Source organism: Heterocephalus glaber, unplaced genomic scaffold (assembly GCF_053883595.1).
Source record: "Heterocephalus glaber isolate CG9 unplaced genomic scaffold, H.glaber_assembly_v1.0 deba00001761, whole genome shotgun sequence".
In the NCBI taxonomy this organism is placed as follows: domain Eukaryota; kingdom Metazoa; phylum Chordata; class Mammalia; order Rodentia; family Bathyergidae; genus Heterocephalus; species Heterocephalus glaber.
Window position 1 is genome coordinate 3,195,893 of NW_028258458.1, and position 23,832 is coordinate 3,219,724.

Consider the following 23,832-nt stretch of genomic DNA (forward strand, 5'->3'; position numbering starts at 1 on the left):
CTGTTTTGGGATGTCCCTTCCAAATGACCATTCATTCCCCGCCCCGCCCCCGCCCCGGCCTTGTGCTGGGGATTGAACCCAGGGCCTTCACACTGAGCTATATCCCCAGGCCTTTAAAAATTTTTTCAGACAGGGTCTTGCTAAGTTGCCCAGGCTGGGCTTGAACTTGCAATCCTCCTGCCTCTGGGTCCAGAGGGGATGACAGACATGCATCAGCACATCCAGCTCATACATTCATTATTCAACAAGCTCTGCCTATGGCCACTGGCTGATGGGCGCTCGCAGCTTCCTAGGTCAGGGCTTGCACAGAAAAAAGAAATTGATCTTATAGCCAGGGCTCCTGGGGATGTGTAGGCGTTTGCCAGGTGTGGGTGTGGGGCAGGAGCAGGGGAAGCAGAAGTTACACCACGTGGAGTGTTGGAGGTGGCAGGTACACGGGACACATCCAGAAGATTTCGGACTAGGCCAGGAATGGATTTATTTTGCGCCTACCATGTGCGAGGCCCTTCTACTCCACCAGCCCATAGAATCCTCTTCCTGGGGAGTGAGCGCCCTGTCGCTGGAAGCATACAAAGCAGATGGGGACAGGCACGGGCAAGGCCCAGCAGTCAGAATCAGGCGGTGCTGCTGCTGACCAGGGCACTGTCAGGCCTGATTCTGGGCCAGCTGCTCTGCCCCTCTTTGAGCCCCTGAAGACTCCGGCTTAAGGGGTTGAACTAGGCAGGAAATATCTCCAAAACCACGGAGCCAAGCTCTGGCCGGGCAGGCTGGGAGGTGGGTCCTGTGGGTCCAGGGGGCGCTGAGAAACAATTTCTCTCTAAAAGACAACAGTCCTAACCTTTGGAGGTCTATTTTACCCTCTGGCGTACTGCTCCTGGATATCTGGGTGGCTGTTCTTTGGCAACAAGAGTTAAAAACCCTTGACAGCAGAGCCTGTGAACCTGTGCACGCCTTCACCCCAGCCCTCTGGAAGGCTGTGGCAGGAGGATCACAAGTTGGAGCTCAGGTTGGGCAACTTAGTGACTTAGCAAGACCCTGCCTGGGGATGTAGTTTAATGTAGAGGCCTTGAGCTCAATCCCTCCCACTGCTAAAGCCCTTCGCAGCGAAACTGGTGAAAGACACCCTGGTCTGGGCTCCTGAGGGCGGGCCCATCCCTTTCTCCCAGAGTCCTGGGCCATCTTCTCTAAAAGATCCAGATGGACCTCCCAAACACCTCCTTAGCAAAGGTGAAGGCCTTCTGCCTGCTAGGTGAAAGTGGTCTGCTCAAAACTGCAACTGTTTCCCGGTGTGGTGGCCAGCCCTTGGGAGGCTGAGGCGGGAGGATGGCCACAACTTTAAGGCCAGCCCGCGCTACCTAGGGAGACCCTGTCTCAAGAAACAAAAAACGTGCAACTGTAAGCATAAACTAATTTTAAGCCCAGTTCTGGCGTTCCTGGAAAACCTGCAGGGTGCTAGCCGATCCAGCAAAAAAGGCAGTCTTTAGGCAGGTTTCTCCCTTCCCCACACTTCAAACTCTGCTACGGACTCCAGCCTCTCACCCACGAGGCGATGCCTGTCTGGGACACTCGCCCCTGCCAGCCCTGATCCGACAAACCCTGTCTCTCCCGCCCTTCTCTCGCCTGTGTTCAGGGCCCTCTGTCGGCGCCCCGGGGGCCAGTGGTTCATCCTGCCCGGTCTGTCTCAGGGGCTGGGTCCTTTCTGGGCTCGAGCTTGTGCAGGGCAGGGCGGGGAATCTGGGGCCGTGGTCGAGGGAAAGGGGCTCCAAGGCCGGCTCACCCACCATTCGTTCCTGGCTTCCCGGTGTATTCCCAAGCCCAGGCGCTTCGGAGCGAAGTTCTACTCGGCTTCTGGCCGAGGCTGTGAGCTCCGACGGTTGGTGACTGAAGTGGTAAGATGCATCTCGACCGATTAGGGGAATAGCCCCCGTTGGCTTTGGGGAGCCCCTGTCCTGAGTGCGCTGGAGCCTGGCTGTTTCTTGTCCCGCAGCGCCCCCTACTGGGGGAATAGGGGCGCAGTCCCGGGTCTGGCGCTTCCCACACTGGACTCAGATCCCCGTTGCCCGCACTCGTCCGCCCAGCTCCGGGTCTGTTCTCAGAACAACAGCGCTCAGGCCAGGAGATGGCTTTTATGTGGACATCAGGACCTGGGCCTTCAGAATTGCTGCTCACTTTTGTCTTCTTCCCGGCAGGAGCAAAATCTCTCCCTCCCCACCAGATGTAAATGAAGGCTCAGAAACAGTGTCTTTTGATTGGTCGTGCCGGTATGTAAATGAAGGATTGGGGATAGCACCTTGCGATTGGTACTGTGAATATCACCAGATGCAAAGGAAGCATTGAGAACATGGCTTTCTGACTGGTCAGGAGCTGTATGCCTGGAGGGTTTCGGGTCCAGAGTTGTGCAAATGTCTTCTACGTTTAGAAACCTGTTTGTTGGCTGTGGGGTTTTATGCACTCCACTTGGTTGGTTGTACCATTCGCCCCAGCTCCAATCTCCTATTTCAGGCTCAGGAATATCTAGTTGCAGAATGCAGTCACCTTAGATACCCAAATCCACGGGTGATAAGTTCCATCTGCAGAATGGCTGAGGATTTGCACAGAACCCAAGCACACCCAGCCGTAGACCTGAAACTGACGTACCTTGCCAGAGACAATGGACATGCCATGAGTGCTGTTGCTTTAGTGCCTTAAGGAATGACAAAAAAACCACTTGTGCATATTCAGTACAGACACATTGTCCCACATATGTTTGATCTGAGTGAGGCTTTTGGGAGGTGACTGGATCATGGGTGTGTGATACTGGATTAGTTCCCTGATGGGTTTATAGCTGGGTGTGATGCTGGGGGGGGGGGTGTGAAGCCTGGTGGGAAGAAGTGACTCACTGTGGGTGTGGCCTGCAAAGATATATATGATACATATATATTATATATATATATATATATCCCTCCTCCTCCCTTGATCCCTTTCTCCTTCCTGCCTGTCATCCTATGGACTGTTTCTCCTTTGCAATGCCCCTCAAGCCCCTCTGTTATGCCACCCTGCCTTGAAGCCAGCCAACCGAGGACTGACACCTCTACAAACTGAGCCAGAATAAACCTCTCCTCCTAGAATTTGTAGGTGTGCTGCAACTTATAATGCATATAATGTTACTTGAGAATAGGATAACATCTGGAAGGCAGCCTTATGTTTCATAATCAAACTTTGCTAATCTCATATTCTTTTTTGTTGTTGTTTTTTTGAGACAGGGTCTCACTATGTAGTTCAGGCTAGTCTTGAAATCACAGTGATCCTCCTGCCTGTGTTGACAAGGTAAATTTGCCAACAGAGGGGCCCCTTTAATCAGATTTTGGGGCTTGATCCAAGAATAGAGCCACTACACACCACTCCAAGATTTGAAATAGTTTAATAGAATGAAGGAAAAGATCAAGGAAACACAGGGAATTAGAAAGTCAAACACAGGGTACAATACATCACCAGATCGGGAAGCAACACTCGCTGTAACCAGGTTGTGTTCTGGGACCTGCAGAGTGGTCCAGTGCAGCATCTCCCTCTCTCTGCCACTGCTGTTATTTTTGTACCATGTGAGACAAAGGTGGCCCTGTGCCAATAGGCATACATGATTTGGTGCATTGTTTCGACTTCCCAGACCTGGCTGGGGGCTGGGGGTGAATTCCAGCTGGGATGTTCCGTTTTCTATCAGTATCTCCTGTTCCAGGGAGGGTGGCCAGTCTTCCCAGGAACAGGCATGTATCAGGGTCATTCTTTGGTCACATGAATCTGACTTAACTCTTTACTATCATGGTTCCTTCACTGCCTCAGCTTTCTGAGTGCTGGGATCACAGCATGCACACCATGCCCAGTTTAATCTCATATTCTTAATAAGAGGTTTATTTGGCTCACATTTGTAGAGGGTTTAGTCTGTGATCAGGTCCCTCCAGGGCAGGAAGATCAAGGCAGGAGAGGGAGCACAATAGAGTAAAGCTGCTTAGCTCATGGGAGCTGGGAAGCAGAGTAGGTGATCAGCACCAGAGAAAGGTGTAAGGGAACAGAAATAGTCTGCCGAGGCTAGGTATGCACACTTGGAATCCCAGCACTTGGGAGGCTGAAGCAGGATGATTGCCATGAGTTTGAGGCCAGCCTGGGCTACATAGTGAGTTCAAGGTTATTCTGAACTGCATAGTGAGACCCTGTCTCAAACAAAACAAAACAAAACAACAACAACAACAACAACACCCCCCCCCCCAAAACCCAAAAAACCCAAACCAAAAAAACTCCAACAAAACAAAACCCCCAAAAGAAATAGAGCACAGGGTCACACCTCCATGGCCCACCCAGCCCTTGGTGCCTTCCATAACAATCAATTTGACAAGTAAGTTTAACCATCACATTCCAATCCCTATCAGTATGAAAACCACAAACATCAACTTAAACCATTCTTGAACTGTGAATAAGGCAATAACAAGTTTCAAATTCTGCCTAACATGATACAAGTATCCTGCATAACAACAAAAAATGCAATAATCCCTTCCCCAAAGTCAACAATTCTAGTACTTCTCAATAGTTCAAGTCAGTCTCTTTTGAGACTCAAGGAAAACTTTTATGTATAATCCTCTATAAAATTCAAAAAGCAAGTTACTTGATTTCAATATGAAATGCTACAGAATAAACATTCCCATTCCAAAATGGCAAAGAATCAGACAAAAGGTAGACAGAAACCCAGAAAGGCAAGCATGAAGTGCCAGAGCTCCATGTCTGGCATCTAGTACACATGGTGGTGAATTGGGAGTTCCAGAAGGGTAGGGCAGCCCCATCTCTTTGCCCTTGGCAGTTGAAGCTCACAGGGCTTCTCTCTTGAGTTGGCTTAAGAAATAGCTCTTTTCATCAGGAGACATTGTTTGTTCCTAGGATCTCCAATTTCCTTACGTCTGTACAGCACCTTTGGCTTTATTCCCACAGTTTCAGGCAAGCACTTATCGCAGAAGCACTTTGCCTGGCCTTGCAGTTCTTCCTTTAAAATCTGGATGGAAGTGCTTGCTTCTATACTAAAATCTGGGTAGAAGCCTGCCTGACTCCACAACCCTTGAATTCTTCATACCAAAGCAACCACCATCATGTGGCCGATGCTAAGATCTGCTGCCAGGTTGAGCAGTAGCCAGGTCCCTTTGAAACATGGCTGCAGCAGCCTCTAAGTGCACAGATATCTGAGCATGGTGAAGGGAATTTTCAGTGAATCAATTCCCTAGGCAGTCCTTCTTGAGGGGGGTTCCCAGGCCCTCTCTTTCCAAATGAAAGGTTTATATTTTTGTAATCTTGAGCCTGCAATGGGTGAGATCATGCAGATTACTAACATGCCTTCAAGGCATCTTCTTGTTCCCATTCAAAGTACTCAGTTTCATTTAATGGTTCTAATCTCTTCATCAACACACATCATTTATCTTCAAGTTTACATGTGTTTCCTTTCAGTCCAAAATTTAAATTTTTCAAATCTTTCTGCCCACTGTTGACTCCCAATTATCATTATAAATCTAAAAGTAGCCATTAAAAGTCATAACACTGCTTCAACATTGGGCTGCCTTGAAATATTTTCTCCACCAGAGCAGTGTCCCAGGGCATAGGGAAAATGTAGACAAGTTCTCTGCCACAATGTAACATGCATAGCTTCCCTTACTGTCCACATTTCTCTCACCATTTAGGTCTTCTGAAACCTTACCAGAGCCAAGAAGCGGGATTTGAAAAATAAATATTAGAAGTCAAAATGACTGAAAGTGTGTACTAACTGAAACAAATGATGTGCGTTACCCTAGGGATGTGTCCTACACAAAGGAGGGTGATCAAAGATGGCCTCAGGGTTCACAAACAGAAATGGAATCACACAATATATGACAGAGTACAAGTAACTGTGCCATGAATTAATTAAGAAACAAAAGAACTGTTTTGCCAGTTACAAGGTGGTGGAGGGTTCTCCCAGAATTCAGAAGAAGGCTTGGGAGGCCAGGCAATATGCTCCTGAGAGGCCAATGCATGAAGCTATGAGAAGAAAAATGAAACTGCAGTAGAGACCCCTGGAACTTGGAGAAGCCAGGAACAGGGGATGTCTGAGGAAAGTTGGGAGGAGTGAGCAAAGCCATCCAAGACAGATGCCAGGAAGGTGACAACCACTGTCAGTGCTGTAGGGTTGGGGCTGTCCAACCCCCCTGGGGTTCACACTTCATCCTCACAATTTGCCCTGGGTGCTGGACATGGAGATACAGGATTTAAAGTTTGTCCTGCTGTTTCTATCCCCCCATTTATCCTTTTTGGAATGGGAACGTTTCCCCTGTAACATTGTGTCAGAACCATTTAACTTTCTTTTGATTTTTACAGGGGCTCACAGCTAAGAGTTTTCTTTGAATCTCAGAGGAGACTTTCAACTTGGAGTTTCCAGCAGTGCTGGAACTGTTAAGACTGCAATGACATTGTCACTGAAGTCACACACCCATGGCCCACTTCTTTCAAATAGACCCCACCTCTTACTATCCCATTCAATAATAAACTCATCGATAGGTTAATCCATTAATGCATTAACAATCCAATAACTTCTTCAGAATATTCTTTTTTTAAAATTTTGTTTTATTGGTACATTTTAGGTGCACAATATAATGACATTCATCATTGGAAATTTGCACCTTTACATAATCTCTCTTGGTTCTTATTTTTCCCCCTTCCCCTGCCCTCCCTTCAACCCCTGCATCCCTCCCTATTTACAAAGACTTTGTTTCCATTTCTTCATTTTCTCATATTAACTCCATTCCCTTCTTTCTTTTCCCCTATCCCTCCCACTTCTCCTTTGTCCCTTTTCCTTTTTTTCCCTTTGTCCCTTTTCTTCCTATTTCACATTATACCTTTTAGTCCTTATTTAAACTTTCAGTTTCTCACACTAGAGAAAGTATTGGGTATTTACACATGTGTGCCCTGTTTATTTCACTAAAGAGTATGGGCCCAATGTGCATCCACTTAGCTATAAATGTCTCTAGTTTCTCGTTCTTTATGGTTGAGTAGTACTCCCTTTTATAAAAACCCCCACATTTTCTTTATCCACTTTCCGGTTGATGGGCACTTGGGCTGCTTCCAAGTTTTAGCTATTACAAACTGTGCTGCTATGAACATGGGTGCACATATATCACTGTGGTATGATGCTTTTAATTCTTTTGGGAAGATCCCCAGCAGGGGAATAGCTGGGTCAAATGGTACTTCCAGTCCTAGTTCTTTGAGGTATCTCCATACTGATTTCCACAGTGCTTGCACCAGTCTACACTCCCACCAGCAGTGGAGCAGGGTTCCTCTTTCCCCACACCCCCACCAGCATTTGTTATTGGTTGATTTCATGATAGCAGCCATTCTTTCTGGGGTGAGGTGGAATCTCAGCATTGTTTTCATTTGCATCTCTCGAATGACCAGTGATGTTGAACATTTTTTCACATGTTTATTTGCTATTTCTACTTCTTTGTCTGAGAAATGTCTGTTCATTTCAGATGCCCATTTTCAGATTAGGTCTTTAAATTTTGGAGGTCTGAGTTTTTAAAGTTCTTTATAGATTCGAGATAGTAGACCTTTGTCTGAGGAATAGCAGATGAAGATTTTTTCCCATATTGTGGGTTGTCTCTTCACATTGTTGGTGGTTTCTCTTGCTGTGTAGAAGCTTTTTAACAAGAAGAGATCCCACTTGTTGATTGTTTGTGCTAGTTCACAGGCAACTGAGGTTTTGTTCATAAAATCTTTTCCTACACCAATGTCTTCAAGAGATCTACCTAACCTCTGTTCCAGCCGATTCAGGATTTCTATTGTAATATTTAGATTTTTAATCCATTTCCATTTTAGTTTAGTGCATGGTGAGAGGTATAGGTCTAGTTTTAATCTTTGGCAGATTGAAACCCAGTTTTTCTAGCACCATTTATTAAAGAGGCTCTCTTTCCTCCAGTGAGGGTGTTTGGCTCCTTTGTTGAAGATGAGGTGTCCGAGCATGTCTGGAGTTGTTTCTGCATCTTCTAATCTGTTCCACTGGTCCTCAGGCCTGTTTCTTTGCCAGTACCATGCTGTTTTTATCACAGTAGCTTTGTAGTATGGTTTCAAGTTGGCAATTGTGACACCCCCTGCCATGTTTCTGTTACCTAGAATTGCTTTTGCTATTCTCGGTTTCTTCTTGTTCCAAATGAATTTTTGGATTGTTTTCTCAAGGTCCGTGAAGTATGCTGCTGGGATTTCAATTGGGATTGCACTGAATCCATATAGCAGTTTTAGAAGTATGGCCATTTTCACTATATTAATCCTTCCTACACAGGAGCAGGGGATGTCTTTCCATTTTCTGATATTGTATTCAATCTCTCTTTTCAGAGTGCTATAGTTTTCAGAGAAGAGGTCTCTGATTTCTTTCTTTAGGTTGATTCTTATTTTCAGTTTTTTGGATGCTATTGTGAAACGAATTATTTGCCCTATTTCTCTCTCAGTGAGTCTGTCATTGGTGTAGAGGAAAGCTATTGATTTTTGTGTGTTGACCTTGCAACCAGCTACTTGACTGAATTTGGTTATCAAGTCTAGAAGACTTTTGGTGGAGTTCTTGGGGTCTTCTATATACAGTATCATGTCATCTGCAAATAATGACAATTTGACTTCTTCATTACCTATCTTTATTCCTTTTATTTCTTTCTCTTGTCTAATTGCCATGGCTAATGTTTCTAGAACTATATTGAACAAGAGTGGTGATAGTAGACATCCTTGTCTTGTTCCTGATTTTAGTGTGAAGGATTTCAGTTTTTGACCATTTAGTATGATATTGGCTGTTGGTTTTTCATAGATGTCTTTTATCAGTTCGAGGTAGAAACCATCTATTCCAATTTTTTTTAGAGTTTTTATCATAAATGCATGTTGGATTTTGTCAAATGCTTTTTCTGCATCTATGGAGAAACTCATATGGTTTTTGTCCTTGGCTCTATTGATATAGTGTATTACATGAATTGATTTGCATATATTGAACCATCCCTGCATCCCTGGGATGAATCCCACTTGATCAGGGTGTATGATCTTCTTGATGATCTTCTGCATTCTGTTTGCCAGTATCTTATTAAGGATTTTTGCATCTATGTTCATTAGTGAGATTGGCCTACAGTTCTCCTTTTCGGTTGGGTCTTTCTCTGCTTTGGGGATCAAGGTGATGCTTGCTTCCAGGAATGAATTTGGGAGTATTGCTTCCCTTTCAATTTCCTGGAAGAATTTAAACAGTAGTGGCAGTAGTTCTTCTCTAAATGTCTTGTAGAATTCAGCAGTGAAACCATCAGGGCCCCGGCTTTTCTTAGTTGTTAAGTTTTTAATTACATTTTCAATTTCATTGGTTGATATTGGGTTGTTTAGAATTTTTAGGTCTTCTTCGTTCAATGTTTGTAATTCATATGTACTAGGAATCTGTCCATTTCTTCTGTGTTTTCCATGTTATTGGCGTATAGGTTCTGGAAGTAGGTATTGATGATCCTCTGGATTTCTGCTGGGTCTGTTGTAATTTCACCCTTTTCATTCCTAATTGCCTGGATTTGGGCCTTTTCTTTCCTTTTTCTGATGAGTTTGGCTAAAGGTTTGTCAATTTTGTTGATTCTTTTCAAGAACCAACTCTTGGCTTCATTGATTTTTTGGTATCGTTCTCTTAGTCTCCATTGCATTGATTTCTCCTCTGATCTTTATAATTTCCTCCCTTGTATGAGCTTTGGGTTTGTCCTGCTCTTCTTTCTCTAGAAGCTTGAGGTTCAGCATCAGGTTGTTTAATTGGGCTCATTCTGCTTTCCTAATATGCGTATTCACTGCTAAGAAATTCCCTCATAAGACTGCTTTCATTGTGTCCCATGGATTCCGATATGTTGTATTGGCATTGTCATTTAATTGAAGGAACTGTCTGATTTCTTCTTTAATTTCCTCTGTGACCCATTGGTTATTCAGAAGTGTGTTGTTCAATTTCCACATGTTTATGAAATTTTTCGAGTTTCTTTTGCTATGGATCTCCAATTTCATCGTACTATGGTCTGATAATATGCAGGGGATAACTTCAATTCCTTTGCACTTAAACATGTTCTATGTGTGAGTATGTGGTCTATTTTTGAGAATGACCCATGTGCAGCTGAGAAGAATGTGTATTCTGATTTTGTGGTGTGGAAGACTCTGTAAACATCTGTTAAGTTCATTTGTTCAAGAGTTCAATTGAGTTCTAGTATTTCATTACTTATTTTTTGTCTAGTTGATCTATCTATTTGTGACAGTGGGGTGTTGAGGTCCCCCACTACAATTGTATTAGTGCATATATGACTTTTCATGTCCATTAGTATTTGTTTTATATAGTTGGGCGCACTAGTGTTTGGTGCATAGATATTTATGATTGTCATCTCTTCCTCTTGGATTCTTCCCTTTACAAGGATGTAGTGTCCTTCGTCTCTCTTAATCAGTGTTGGTTTGAAATCTACTTGATCTGCCAAGAGGATAGCTACTCCTGCTTTTTTTCAGGTACCCGTCGCATGGAGTATTGTTTTCCACCCTTTAACGTTCAGTCTATGAGTTTCCTTTTGAATTAAGTGTGTTTCTTGTATGCAGCATATTGTTGGATTTTGCTTCTTGACCCATTCTGCCAGTTTATTTCTTTTGATTGGTAAATTGAGACCATTAACTTTGATGGTTATAGCTGAGACGTATTGACTTATCATTGCCATGACTTTTTCTTTTTGTTGGGTTCTCCCCCTTTCCATTTAATTTCTTGTCATGCCAGATGGGTTCATTCTGCTTTGCTTCCTGGAGTTGTGATCCTCCATGTCTGTTCCTAGGATATTGTGTAAAATTCTTTGGAGTGCTGGTTTGGTATTCATGAAGTTCCTAAGGTGCTCTTTGTCATGAAAGTATCTTATTTCTCCATCAATTTTGAAAGATAGTTTTGCAGGGTACATCAATCTGGGTTGGAGGTTGTTTTCTTTTAGGGCTTGGAATATGTCACTTCAAGCTCTTCTTGCCTTGATGGTTTGTGTTGAGAAGTCTGCTGTGATTCTGATGGGCTTTCCTTTGTATGTGATTTGTTTCTTTTCTCTAACTGCTTGTAGAACTTTGTTCTTCTGTTGAGTTTCTGGAATCTTAACAATTATATGCCTATGTGTAGATTTCTTTTGATCAAGGCTATTTGGAGTCCTATATGCCTCACTTATCTGTATGTCAAGCTCTTTTCCCCTGCTTGGGAAGTTTTCTGCCATTACTTTTGTGAAGAGTTTGTTTATGTCATCTGCACTCTCTCCTCTTTCTTCATTGACTCCAATCAGTCTTATGTTACTCTTCTTTGCATCATCTAGCAGCTGCTGGATTGATTTCTCATGTTCCCTTATAATTTTGAAGGAATTTTTCTTTTCCTGGTCACTAATTGCTATCTTATCTTCTATATCTGAAATTCTGTCCTCATATTGGCTCCTTCTGCCATGCAGACTTTCAGTGGAGTTTTTCATGTCCTGGAAATCTATTTGCATCTGTTTTATGGATTCCATTTGTTTCCTATGTTGGGATTCCATCACGTTCCGGAGCTGCTCTCTAGATTTATTAATCATGTCTTGCACTAAGGGCACAATTTCTCCTGTTATCTGAGAAATTATTTCTGATTTCATTTTTTCCAGATCTCCTTTTGTTGCCAGTTCAGTGGGTCCAGGTGGTTGAGGATCAGAGTGTTCCATTTCATTTCCCTTTGGGGTTGCTGTAGGTGATCTGGAAGTCCGGTTTTGAGACTTATTTATGTGTTTTCTCATTTTGAATGGGGGGGAGGGCTGTTGGTGCCTGCATGGATAACCTCCTCTGAGCTGGGAGAGGTGGGACAGGGGCTGGGAGCAGCAGTAGGGATGGTGGCCCAAAAGCCCTTTCCTGTGGGCTGGGAGCAGCAGGAGGGATGGTAGCCGGGAAGCCCCTTCCTCTGGTCCAGAAGCAGTGGGATGGCAGCTCAGTAGTCCCTACCTCTTGGCCGGGAGTGGTAGGAGGGATGGTGGCCCGGAAGCCTCTTCCTCTGGGCTAAGAGCAGCAGGACAGAAGGTGGCCCAAGAGCCTTTCCTCTGGGCTGGGAGCAGCGGGATGGATGGTGGCCATGAAGCCCCTTCCTCTGGACCAGGACCAATGGGACGGCAGCTCAGAAGCCCCTACCTCTGGGCCAGGAGCAGCAGGACTTAGTACCGTGGTCTGATGGTCCGGTGTCCTCTGCATCTTTGTAGTGTGGAACCAGGTGGCTGTGCAGAGGAGTGTGTGTGGGGGTCCAGTGGATTGTTGCTGGGGTGTGGGCTGATTTGGTGTGTTCTGTGACTCGGGACCTCGGTAGGGCATGCACAGACCTGCCTGTCTGCAGCGGGCTGATTCGGCAGTAACAGTTTCTTTATAGGATATAAAGTACATGAAAGTGAAGTAAATAAAAAAATTTGCAATTTCAGCAAATCTAAACACAATTCAGGGATAAATATGACAAGAAAAAATGTTACATATAGATCATTTTTATGAATATATACATTTTGTAAATTATTGTATATACAAAAAGATAGCTATATAGATATATGTCTCACATTAATAAGGGATAATGAAACAAGATAACTAGAAATATTTAGCCAACTGAATAGAAAAACTCACTATAACGTACTATCAAGTTGTTCCCTAAATTAACATATAAATTCAATACATTGCTATTTTAAATTCAAGGATTTTTATTATAGCATATGACCAACAAGCCCTAGAATTCTACAGGTAATATTAGAGAAAACTTGTGCAAAGTCAGCCTCAGAGATATTGAAAGGCTATGTACATTCATTTGCTTGTATCAATGTAATATAGCCTTTCAATATTTCTAAGGCTATTTTGTTAATTTGAAGATTGCAACAGTTGAGATCCTGGGGAGAAGTTCAAGCTGCAACAGAGCAGCCACTACGAAGTGTCCTCCCAGCCTCCAGGGGGCTCTTTATCCATGAATATTTCTACCTATTGCCCATCACTCAGTGGAAAAGGGAACCCCTCCAGCCCCAGTCAAATGCACTTAAATGAGGTGAGTCCTAGGCCCCACCCTCCTGTCCACATTCAACATAGAGCTCAGCAGTCTGTTTTTCCCATCAACCAACATGATCAGGGATGTGCCAGAGACATATATCTGTGCAGCCTGCATGTCCATTAATGGATGAAAGGATAAAGAAAATATGGTATCTATACATAATGGAGTACTACTGAGCTATAAAAAGGATGAATCTGAGACATTTGTAGAAAAATGGATATGCCTGGGAAATATATTGTTAAGTGAAATAAACACAACACACAAGCTTAAATACCATATGGCATGTCTCAATAGAGTAAAGCAAAGTACAGATAAAGAGCAAAACATGAGAATGACAGAAGGAAATAAAGAGATAGGGCTTTTATAAATGAGAAGTGCCAGGAGATAAAGAGAAAGGGAAGGGGTTGAGGGGAAGAGAAATAAAAAGATTTAAAATGTGACTGGTACTCCAACCAATACCCATAGTGAATATTAGCATCAATGGTCAAGAAAATAAACTAACAATAATGAAAATGAAGACAGAAGATTTAGAGAAGAAGAGAGGGAGGGAGGTGAAGAGGGAAAGAAAAATGAGGAATAAACAAGAGTCAAGATGTGTTATGTATATGTGCCTACACCCTAAGATGAATGTAAATGTCATTACAACAAATATGTACTACTAAGGAAAAAGAATTTGGTACTCTAAGGGTTAAAAAATATTAAAAGGCAAATGTCAGAAGAGAAATACATAACCAGTTAGCAAAACATATTATAATCAGCATATTAAAAGCATGGTAATATTAGAACAGAAAAAACAATACTTGAATTGTATTAGAAAATTGAAAAATATACTTGCTTTCAGACAAAATTTACCATATAACAAATTATTAAAACTGATTGAGAAACCAATGGGAACACAAGACAAAAATGAATATTGTTATCAGAGTGAAGAGCCAGGGAAGTAGCTCAGTGGTTCTGCAGCTGCCTGGCAAGCACTAGGTTGTGAGTTTGATCCCTGGTACCAAAGATAAATAAATAAATAAGTTAAGCACAAATACTAGGCTTGACTACAAATTTAATAGAATAAAAATAGAGAATAAATTAAAATTGATAAGGAGAATCTCATATGTGGTGATGACTTTAAAACTATTAGTGAAAGTAGAGAAGGTTATTCACTGACTTGTTTCCCATGTGACATCTTCACATTAATATCTTTTTTTCCCCCATTAACTTTATTGGTACATTTTAGGTATACAATACAGTTACATTCATCATTGGGATCTTGTACCATTACATGAGTCTCTGGTTCTTATTTCTTTTCCCCTTCCCTTGCCCTTCCTTCACCCTCTCCACCCTTCTCTATTTGCAAAGACTTTGTTTCCATTTTTTTCTTCTTCTCATATTTTTTCCTTTCCCTTTTTTCCCTTCCCCTACTGCTCCCAATTCCCCTGCTCTTTTAGACCTTTTCTTCCTGTTACACATTATCAGTTATACATTTTTAAAATTACAATATTAAGATCTAGGAGACATTACCACAGATTTTACAGAATTTAAAAGGATATAGAAAGCATATCACAAAAATCTTTTTTGAAATAAATTTGACAACTTCTAAGAAGTACCTTGGAAGACAAATTAATGAAACTAACTCTGGAGGAAATATAAAATTTGAATAGCACCTATTAAAGAAAGTATATTCCTAGCTTGAAAACCTACCTATATGACAACAGCAGGCTCATAAACATTTTAACTGATAAATTATATCAAACATTTAAAGCAGAAAAAAGAAGGAACACTTCTCCCCTCATTTTAGGAACTCAACATTGTGCTAATCCTAAAACTGGATAAAGATAATAGAAGAAAAAAGTATGAACATAGATAGAAATTTGTTTTACAAAACGAACTATTGGAAGTCAGATCTGGCAGGATGGAGAAAGTGGTTTTTCACATTAATATCTTAGTGCAAAAATGAAGAGCTAGGCCTCAGAACCCTTACATATTTTAGAAAAACATATTTTAACTTAATAAGGCTTCTTTCTTACAGACTGTATCTTATCTCTGAATGCATGCACAGAATTTCTCTCATTTCTCTCTGGCCTCAGCAAAATGATGTAGCACTTGGGGCCAAAGATGCAGCCCAGCAGCCCCGCACTGGAGGCCAAGATGGAAAAGACCTCCATGGCCACCATGACCTTCCCCTTGGTGCTGTGGTACACAGGGAGGAAGGTGACCCACACACTGCAGAACACCAGCATGCTGAAGGTCAGGAACTTGGCTTCATTGAAGGTGTCAGGCAGGTTCCTGGCCAGGAAAGCCACAGTGAAGCTCAGCAGGGCCAGGGAGCCCAGGTATCCCAGGACACAGTAGAAGGCAGTGAGGGAGCCCTTGTTGCACACGATGATGATGTGGCCATGTTCAGAGTGTGCATCTGTGTCAATGTAGGGTGGATTTGTTCCCATCCAGATTCCACAGAGAGTGAGTTGGATGAGGGAGCAGATGGGAATGATGAAGTTAGGTGCTCCTGACACCAGCAACTGCCTCATCCTTCTGCCTGGAGCAGTGACCTTAAAGGCCAGCACCACCGTGATAGTTTTGGCCAAGACAGTGGAAACAGCCACAGTGAACACAACTGCAAATGTGGTCTGCTGGAGGATGCAGGTGGCTGTGTTGGGATGGCCAATGAAGAGCAAGGAGCAGAGGAAACAGCAGGTGAGGGAGATGAGCAGGGTGTAACTGAGGGCCAGGTTGTTGGCCTTGACAATGGGAGTGCCTCGGTGCTTCACAAAAAGCCCAAGAACAGCAGCTGTGAGGAGAGTGAGACTCAGGGCAGTGCCAGCCAGAGCCTTCCCCAAGGGCTCTTCATAAGCCAGGAAAGTCACAACTTTTAGAAGGCAGTGGTTTTGCTGAATGTTGGCATACTGATGATCTGGACACTTCACACACTGCTCCATATCTAGTGAGAAATTCAATACTCATTAGGTCAAATTTATTATTTCTCTATTATTCACAGGTGCAGGCTCAGAAGCTCATTTGACATGTTGAGCCACCAGCCCTCCTTTATTCTTTTTCCTTTTTTTGGCTTTCTTTTCTTCTCCCTCTCTCTCTCTCTCTCTCTCTCTCTCTCTCTCTCTCTCTCTCTCTCTCTCTTTCATACTGGGGAATCCACTCAAGGTCTTTTCAATAAGTTAAATCACCAGCCCCTAATAAAGTGTTTAATTTTGATGGGGTCTATTTAATTTAATATATTTCCAAATCTGGGCTCAAATTTGTAATCCTGCCACTGGCCCGCAGATTGCTGGATTGCAGGCAGGGACCCACATGCCTGGCTCTTCCTTTGTCTTCTAAACATAAAGTAAAAAGAAATCACATAGAGAATAACTGATAATAGTATCTTCCATTGCTTAATGATGTATTGAACAACATTATTTATTCTATCTGGTATATTCATATCAGCATTTTTCTGTTTGCACAAAACAATACAATACTATCTAATCAGTTCAAACTTATGTGATGCCCACCAAACAAATTCTTCTGTCTCACAGCAAACACTATCTCTCCGAGCACCTGCTTTGGGTCAAGGACTATGCTAGGCACTGGGAAATTCAGAATGTGCTCTATAATTGTCTTCCATAGGGTGTCCATGTACTTTCAGAGAATAGAAAGAATCAGTGATAAGATTTTGGGTTAAATTTCATGGTGGAGATGGAGGTTAGAAAGTGTGGGTTGGGAGGAAGGTGTATTATTTTTAAATTTTTATTTTAGTGGTACATTTTAGGTATACAATATGATGACATTCATCATTGGAAATTTGCACCTGTACATAATCTCCCTTGGTTCTTATTTTTCCCCCTTTCCCTGCCCTCCCTTCAACGCCTCCACCCCTCCCTATTTACAAAGACTTTGTTTCCATTTTTTCATTTTCTCATATTAATTCCATTCCCTTCTTTCCTTTCCCTTAGCCCTCCCAATTCCCCTTCCCCATTGCCCCTTTCCTTGCTCTTTCACATTACCTATTATACGATTTAGTCCTTATTTACACTTTCAGTTCCTCACGCTAGAGAAACAACTTAGTATTTACACATGTATGCCCTATTTATTTTACTTAAGAGTATCACCTCAATGTGTATCCTTTTAGCTATAAATGTCTCTAATTTTTCATTTTTTATGACTGAGTAGCATTCTGTTTTATTAAAAAACCACATCTTCTTTATCCAGTCTCCACTCGATGGGCATTTGGGCTGTTTCCAAGTTTTAGCTATTACAAACTGTGCTGCTATAAACATGCGGGCACATATATCACTGTGGTATGATTCTTTTAATTCTTTGGGGAAGATCCCCAGCAGGGGAATAGCTGGGTCAAATGGGACTTCCAGTCCTAGTTCTTTGAGGTATCTCCATACTGATTTCCACAGTGGTTACACCAGTCTACACTCCCACCACCAGCAGAGCAGGGTTCCTCTTTCCCCACAACCCCACTTGCATTTGTTATTGGTTGATTTCATGATAGCAGCCATTCTTTCTGGGATGATGTGGAATCTCAGTGTTGTGTGTTGTTTTCATTTGCATCTCTCAAATGACAAGTGATGTTGAACATTTTTTCGTATGTTTATTTGCTATTTCTACTTCTTTATGTGAGAAATGTCCGTTCATTTCAGATGCACACTTTTGGATTGAATCTTTAAATTTGGGAGGTCTTATTTTTTAAAGTTCTGTGTCGATTCTAGATAGTAGACCTTTGTCTAAGTGACAGCTGGTGAAAATATTTTTGCACATTGTGGGTTGTCTCTTCACACTGTTGGTGGTTTCTCTTGTTGTGCAGAAGCTTTTTAATAAGAAGAGATCCCACTTGTTGATTGTTTGTGCTAGTTCATGGGCAAATGAGGTTTTGTTCATAAAATCTTTTCCTACACCAATATCTTCAACAGTTCTTCCTAAACTCTCTTCCAGCCAGTTTAGTGTTTCTGTTTTAATATTCAGATCATCTTTAATCCATTTACATTTTAGTTTAGTGCATGGTGAGAGATATAGATCTAGTTTTAGTCTTTGGCAAGTTGAAACCCAATTTTTCCAGCCCCATTTATTAAAGAGGCTCTCTTTCCGCCAGTGAAGGTGTTTGGCTCCTTTCTCAAAGATGAGGTGGCTGAGTGTGTCTGGAGTTGTTTCTGCATCTTCTAATCTGTTCCACTGCTCCTTGGGCCTGTTTCTTTGCTAGGACCATGTTGTTTTTATCACAGTAGCTTTGTGGTATAGTTTCAGTTGGGGCTTGTCTCTGTTACCTAGAACTGCTTTTGCTATTCTGGATCTCTTCTTGTTCAAAATGAATTTTTTGATTCTTTTCTCAAGGTCCATGAAGAATGCTGCTGGGATTTCAATTGGGATTGTGTTGAAACTATATAGCAGTTTTGGAAGTATGGCCATTTTCACTATGTTGATCCTTCCTACCCAGGAGCAAGGGATGTCTTTCCATTTTCAGATATCATATTAAATCTCTCTTTTCAGAGTGCTCTAATTTTCAGAGAAGAAGTCTTTGATTTCTTTTGTTAGGTTGATTCCTAGGTATTTCAGTTTTTTGGATGCTATTGTGAAAGGAATTGTTTGCCCTATTTCTCTCTTAGTGAGTCTGTTGTTTGTGTAGAGGAAAGTTATTGATTTTTGTATGCTGACCTTGTATCCAGCTACTTTACTGAATTTGGATATTAAGTGTAGAAGGCTTTTGGTGGAGTTCTTGGGGTCTTCTACATAGAGTATCATGTCATCTGCAGATAATGACAATCTGACCTCTTCATTTCTTATCTTCATTCCTTTTATTTCTTTCTCATGTCTAATTGCTGTGGCTGTTTCCCAAACTATATTGAACAAGAGTGGTGATAGTGGACATCCTTCTGTTGTTCCTGATTTTAGTGTGAAGTATTTCAGTTTTTGACCATTAGTATGATATTGGCTGTTGATGTTTCACAGATGGCTTTTATCAGATTGAGGAAAAGACCATCTATTCCAATTCTTTTTAGGGTTTTTATCATACATGCATGTTAGATATTGTCAAATGCTTTTTCTGCATCTTTTGAGATAATCATATGTTTTTTGCACTTAGCTCTATTGATATAGTATATTACATTGATTGATTTGTGTATGTTGAACCATCCCTGCATCCCTGGGATAAATCCCACTTGGTCAGGCTGTATGATCTTCTTGATGATCTTCTGCATTCTATTTGCCAGTATCTTATTAAGGATTTTTGCATCTATGTTCATTAGTGAGATTGGCCTATAGTTCTCCTTTTCAGTTGGGTCTTCCTCTGCTTTGGGCAATGAGGTGATGCTTGCTTCCAGGAATGAATTTGGGAGTATTGCTTCCTTTTCAATTTCCTGGAAGAGTTTAAACAGTAGTGGCAGTAGTTCTTTTCTAAATGTCTTGTAGAATTCAGCAGTGAAGCCATCAGGACCTTGGCTTTTCTTATTTGGTAAGTTTTTAATTACATTTTCAATTTCATTGGTTGATATTGGGTTGTTTAGAATTTTTAGGTCTTCTTCGTTCAACTTTGGTAATTCATATGTATCTAGGAATCTGTCCATTTCTTCTGTGTTTTCCATCTTATTGGCATATAGATTCTTGATGTAGCTATTGATGATCCTCTGGATTTCTGCTGGGTCTGTTGTAATTTCACCCTTTTCACTCCTAATTGCATGCATTTGTGCCTTTTCTTTCATTTTTTTTAGTAAGATTGCCTAAGGTGTTGTCAATTTTGTTGATTCTTTCAAAGAACCAACTCTTGGCTTCATTGATTTTTGTATCGTTCTCTTAGTATCCACTGAGTTGATTTCTGCTCTGATCTTTATAATTTCCTTCCTTGTATGAGCTTTGTGTGTGTCCTGCTCTTCCTTTTCTAGAAGCTTGAGGTGCAGCATCAGGTTGTTTCATTGGGCTGGCTCTGTTTTCCTAATATGAGTATTCACTGCTATGAATTTCCCTCATAAGACTGCTTTCATTGTATCCCATAGATTTCGATATGTTGTATTGTCATTGTCATTTAATTGAAGAACTGTCTAATTTCTTCTTTAATTTCCTCTGTGACCCATTGTTTATTCAGAAGTGTGTGGTTTAATTTCCATGTGCTTATGAAATTTTTGCAGTTGCTTTTGCTATGGATCTCCAATTTCCTCACACTATGGTCTGATAATATACAGGGGACAACTTCAGTTCCTTTGCACTTACCTAAATATGTTCTATTAGCGAGTATGCGGTCTATTTTGGAGAACAACCCGTGTGCAGCTGAAAAGAATGTGCATTCTGATTGTGTGGGGTGGAAGACTCTGTAAACATCTGTTAAGTTCATTTGTTCAAGAGTTTGATTGAGTTCTAGTATTTTACTGCTTGTTTTTGTGTAGTTGATGGATCCATTTGTGACAGTGGGGTATTGAGTTCCCCCACTACTATTGCATTAGTGCTGATATGATTTTTCATGTCCGTTAGTATTTGTTTTATATAGTTGGGCACACTAGTATTTGGTGCATAGATATTTATGATTGTCATCTCTTCCTCTTGGATTGTTCCCTTTATAAGAATGTAGTGTTCTTCTTTGTCTCTCTTAATCAGTGTTGGTTTGAAATCTACTTGATCTGCAAAGAGCATAGCTACTCCTGCTTTTTTTTTTGGTTTCCCATCCCATGGAGCATGGTTTTCCATCCTATAACTTGCAGTCTGAGTTTCTTTTTTAATGGTGTTTCTTGTATGCAGCATATTGTCGGATCTTGCTTCTTGACCCATTATGTCAATATATTTCTTTTGATTGGTGAATTGAGACCATGAATATTGACTGTTTTAACTGATATGTATTGACATCATTGTCATGACTTTTTCTTTTTGTTGGATTCTCCCTCTTTGCATCTAATTTCTTGTCGTGCCTGATGGGTTCTTTCTGCTGTGCTTCCTGGAGTTGTGATCTTCCTTGTCTTTTCATAGAATATTGTCTAAAATTTTTGGAGTGCTGGTTTGATATTCATGAAGTTTTTGAGGTGCTCTTTGTCATGAAAGTATATTATTTCACCATTAATTTTTAAAGATTGTTTTGCAGGGTACATCAATCTGGGTTGGAGGCTGTTTTCCTTTAGGGCTTGGAATATGTCACTCCAAGTTCTTCTTGCCTTGAGTGTTTGCGTTGAGAAGTCTGTTGTGACTCTGATGGGCTTTCCTTTGTATGCGATTTGTTTCTTTTCTCTAACTGCTTGTTGAACTTTGTTCTTCTGTTGGGTTTCTGGAATCCTAACAATTATATGTCTATGTGTACATTTTTTTAATCAAATGTAGTTGGAGTCCTATATGCCTCACTTATCTGTATGTCAAATTCTTTCCCCCTGCTTGGGAAGTGTTTGGCCATCACTTCTGTGAACAGTTTTTTAGACATCTGCACTCTCTCCTGTTTCTTTATTGACTCCAATCAGTCTTACGTTATTCTTCTTTGCATTGTCTAGCAGTTGCTGGATTGATTTCTTGTTGTGCCTTACCATTTGGAAGCAATTTTTCTTTTCCTGGTCACTAATTGCAATCTTATCTTCTATATCTGAAATTCTGTCCTCACATTGTCTCATTCTGCTGCATAAACTTTCAATGGAGTTATTAATCTCCTGGAAATCTGTTTGCATTTGTTTTATGGGTTCCATTTGTTTCTTATAGTGGGATTCCATCATGTTCCTCAATTCCTCTATTTTTTTTTGTCTGTGTCCTCTCTAGATTTATTAATCATGTCTTACACTATGGGCACAATCTCTGCTCTTACGTGAGAAATTGTTTCTGATTTCATTTTTTCCAGATCCTCTTTCGTTGCTATTTCAGGGAGTCCAGATTGTCGAGTGTCAGAGTGTTCCATCTCATTTCCCTTTGAGGTTGCTGTAGGTGATCTGGTAGTCTGTTTCTGAGGCTTGTTTATCCGTCTTCTCATTTCACCGGGTGGGGCTGGTGGTGGGCTGCTGCTGTCACCCACTCGGCTCACCTCCTCTGTGCTGGGAGTGGTGGTAGGTTGGCCCGGCAGCCTCCTCCTCTGCCAGAAGAACTTATTTATTGAATTCATGAATCAATGAAATCTTTGAGACCCTTATACTTCTCAATTCCTCAGACCAGTAATCTCCCTGGAACCTCCAAAATGATGTAGGGGGCAGAGATATGACTCCCAAACCTGCTAGATATCCAAAACGTGAATTTGTGCTCTCTAAAACCAAAGAATGAATTCTAGGAACAATGGAGGTTAAGAGTAGGAAAAATTTAATGGGAGAAAGAAAGCTTCTGCCTAAGAGAGACAGAAGGGGGATGGGAAAGGGGGTGGCCTGCCCATGTCACTTTTTAAAGATGTTTTATACAGCAAAGCCATGTGGTGAGGTGGATACCAAGTGGCAGAAGGTGTATTATTGAGGAAATAATGTATTCAATGTGATTAGAAAAATAAATCAAAGTAGACAGGTGCAGTGGTTTATACCAATAATCCCAAGTAATCAATAAGCTGAGACAGGATGATCATAAATTTGAGGCCAACCTGAGGCAACTTAGTGAGATTTTTTTCTAAAAATAGCTAAGTAAAAATGGCTGGGGATATAGCTCATTGATAGAGTGTGTCCTACTCAGTCCTGAGCATTGTCAAGAGGAAGGAGAAGTAAAGGAAGAAAGAAGAGGAGGAGAAGAAGGAGGAGGAGGAGAAGGAGAGAATAATAGAAGAGAGTGAAAAGAAAAATAAATCAAAGTATTGTTCAAGAGACAGAATGTGTTTTTAAGACGTAATTATACTGAGTAAAATAAGCAAATTTCTAACTATAGGAAGAAAGAATTTCATTATTGATATTCTCTACATGATTTTTTTCCATTTCCTGGATCATGGGGTAAATATGCAATAGAAGTAGAGAGTCTGCCCATAGGGGAAGGTCTTACCTGTGTCATTGGCTACCTCATTATCTGGGCAAGGGGTGCAATCAAAACAGCAGGCAGCCTTTCCCTCCTGAGGAGATTTCCTGAACCCAGGACTGCAACTCTCACTGCATACAGAGTGGGGGGTCTGGGGACAATCAGATAGGTTATTAACTGCTTAGATCATTACTCCTTCAGAACTAAAGTGATAAAATTAATTTGTATATACAGTGGGCCCTTGAGTTCCAACTTGTCTGACTTACAAACTTCAGTTATGACCAGAATTTCAATTTTTAACTTATGGTCAAAGTCTTGAGTCACCGGTACTTCCAGATGGTCTCAGATACAGATTTCAGCCTTAAAGAGTCTGGAAGGAACATTCCAGCATCCTGTCTTGGATGGGGTTAATTGAGAAATCTTGGGCCAATGTCTCTCTAAGGACACTGAGATCTGCTGTATACAGGAGAGAGATTTTGAAGGAATGTATCAGAGCCTGAGCCTTCACTGACCAACTCGAGTTACAACCAGCCCTCAGGAATGAATTGAGTTTGTAGGTCAAGGGACAATTGTACAAAGAAATAAAATGATATAATTGAATATGTTTATTTACTAAAATGAAACATCATTTTAATAAAAGAATAGATTTATAAATATGTTCCTTTCCCATTGATCAGAAAGCTGATAAATAGAAAATGCTTCAAATTGGACTTTGAAATGTTCAAATTCCATATATGGCCATTTTATTACCAAAATTCTGGGCACAAAAACTTCAACAATAATTTGGTTATTTGTGATTAATGAAATTCATTATGATTACTGGTAGTTCCCACACACCTCTGTAATTCCTGTGGCCCACTCAATCATATCATCAGAAAAAGACATTTGTTGGTCAAATGGAGCATGTGGGGAAA

General features: G+C 41.3%; 1 protein-coding gene across 1 annotated transcript; it reads right to left on the minus strand.

Annotated features, from left to right (window-relative positions):
- Positions 1 to 15,054: 15,054 nt before the first annotated feature.
- On the minus strand, positions 15,055 to 23,818 carry LOC147821142 (vomeronasal type-2 receptor 116-like). The gene is made up of 2 exons (XM_087201830.1): positions 23,752 to 23,818; positions 15,055 to 15,986 (listed from the first exon to the last, which is right to left on the minus strand). Exons 1-2 carry the CDS (start codon positions 23,801 to 23,803, stop codon positions 15,055 to 15,057), a joined length of 984 nt encoding a protein of 327 aa, XP_087057956.1. The 5' UTR covers positions 23,804 to 23,818.
- Positions 23,819 to 23,832: the final 14 nt, after the last annotated feature.

What these genes read in the sequence shown, in the direction of transcription:
- LOC147821142 (XM_087201830.1), bottom strand. Translation starts at nt 23,803, where the DNA reads ATGTCTTTTTCTGATGATATGATTGAGTGGGCCACAGGAATTACAGAG. An exon ending in CACAGGAATTACAGAGGTGT is followed by an intron (nt 15,987 to 23,751) that starts GTGGGAACTACC and finishes ATTTCTCACTAG; the next exon opens with ATATGGAGCAGTGTGTGAAG.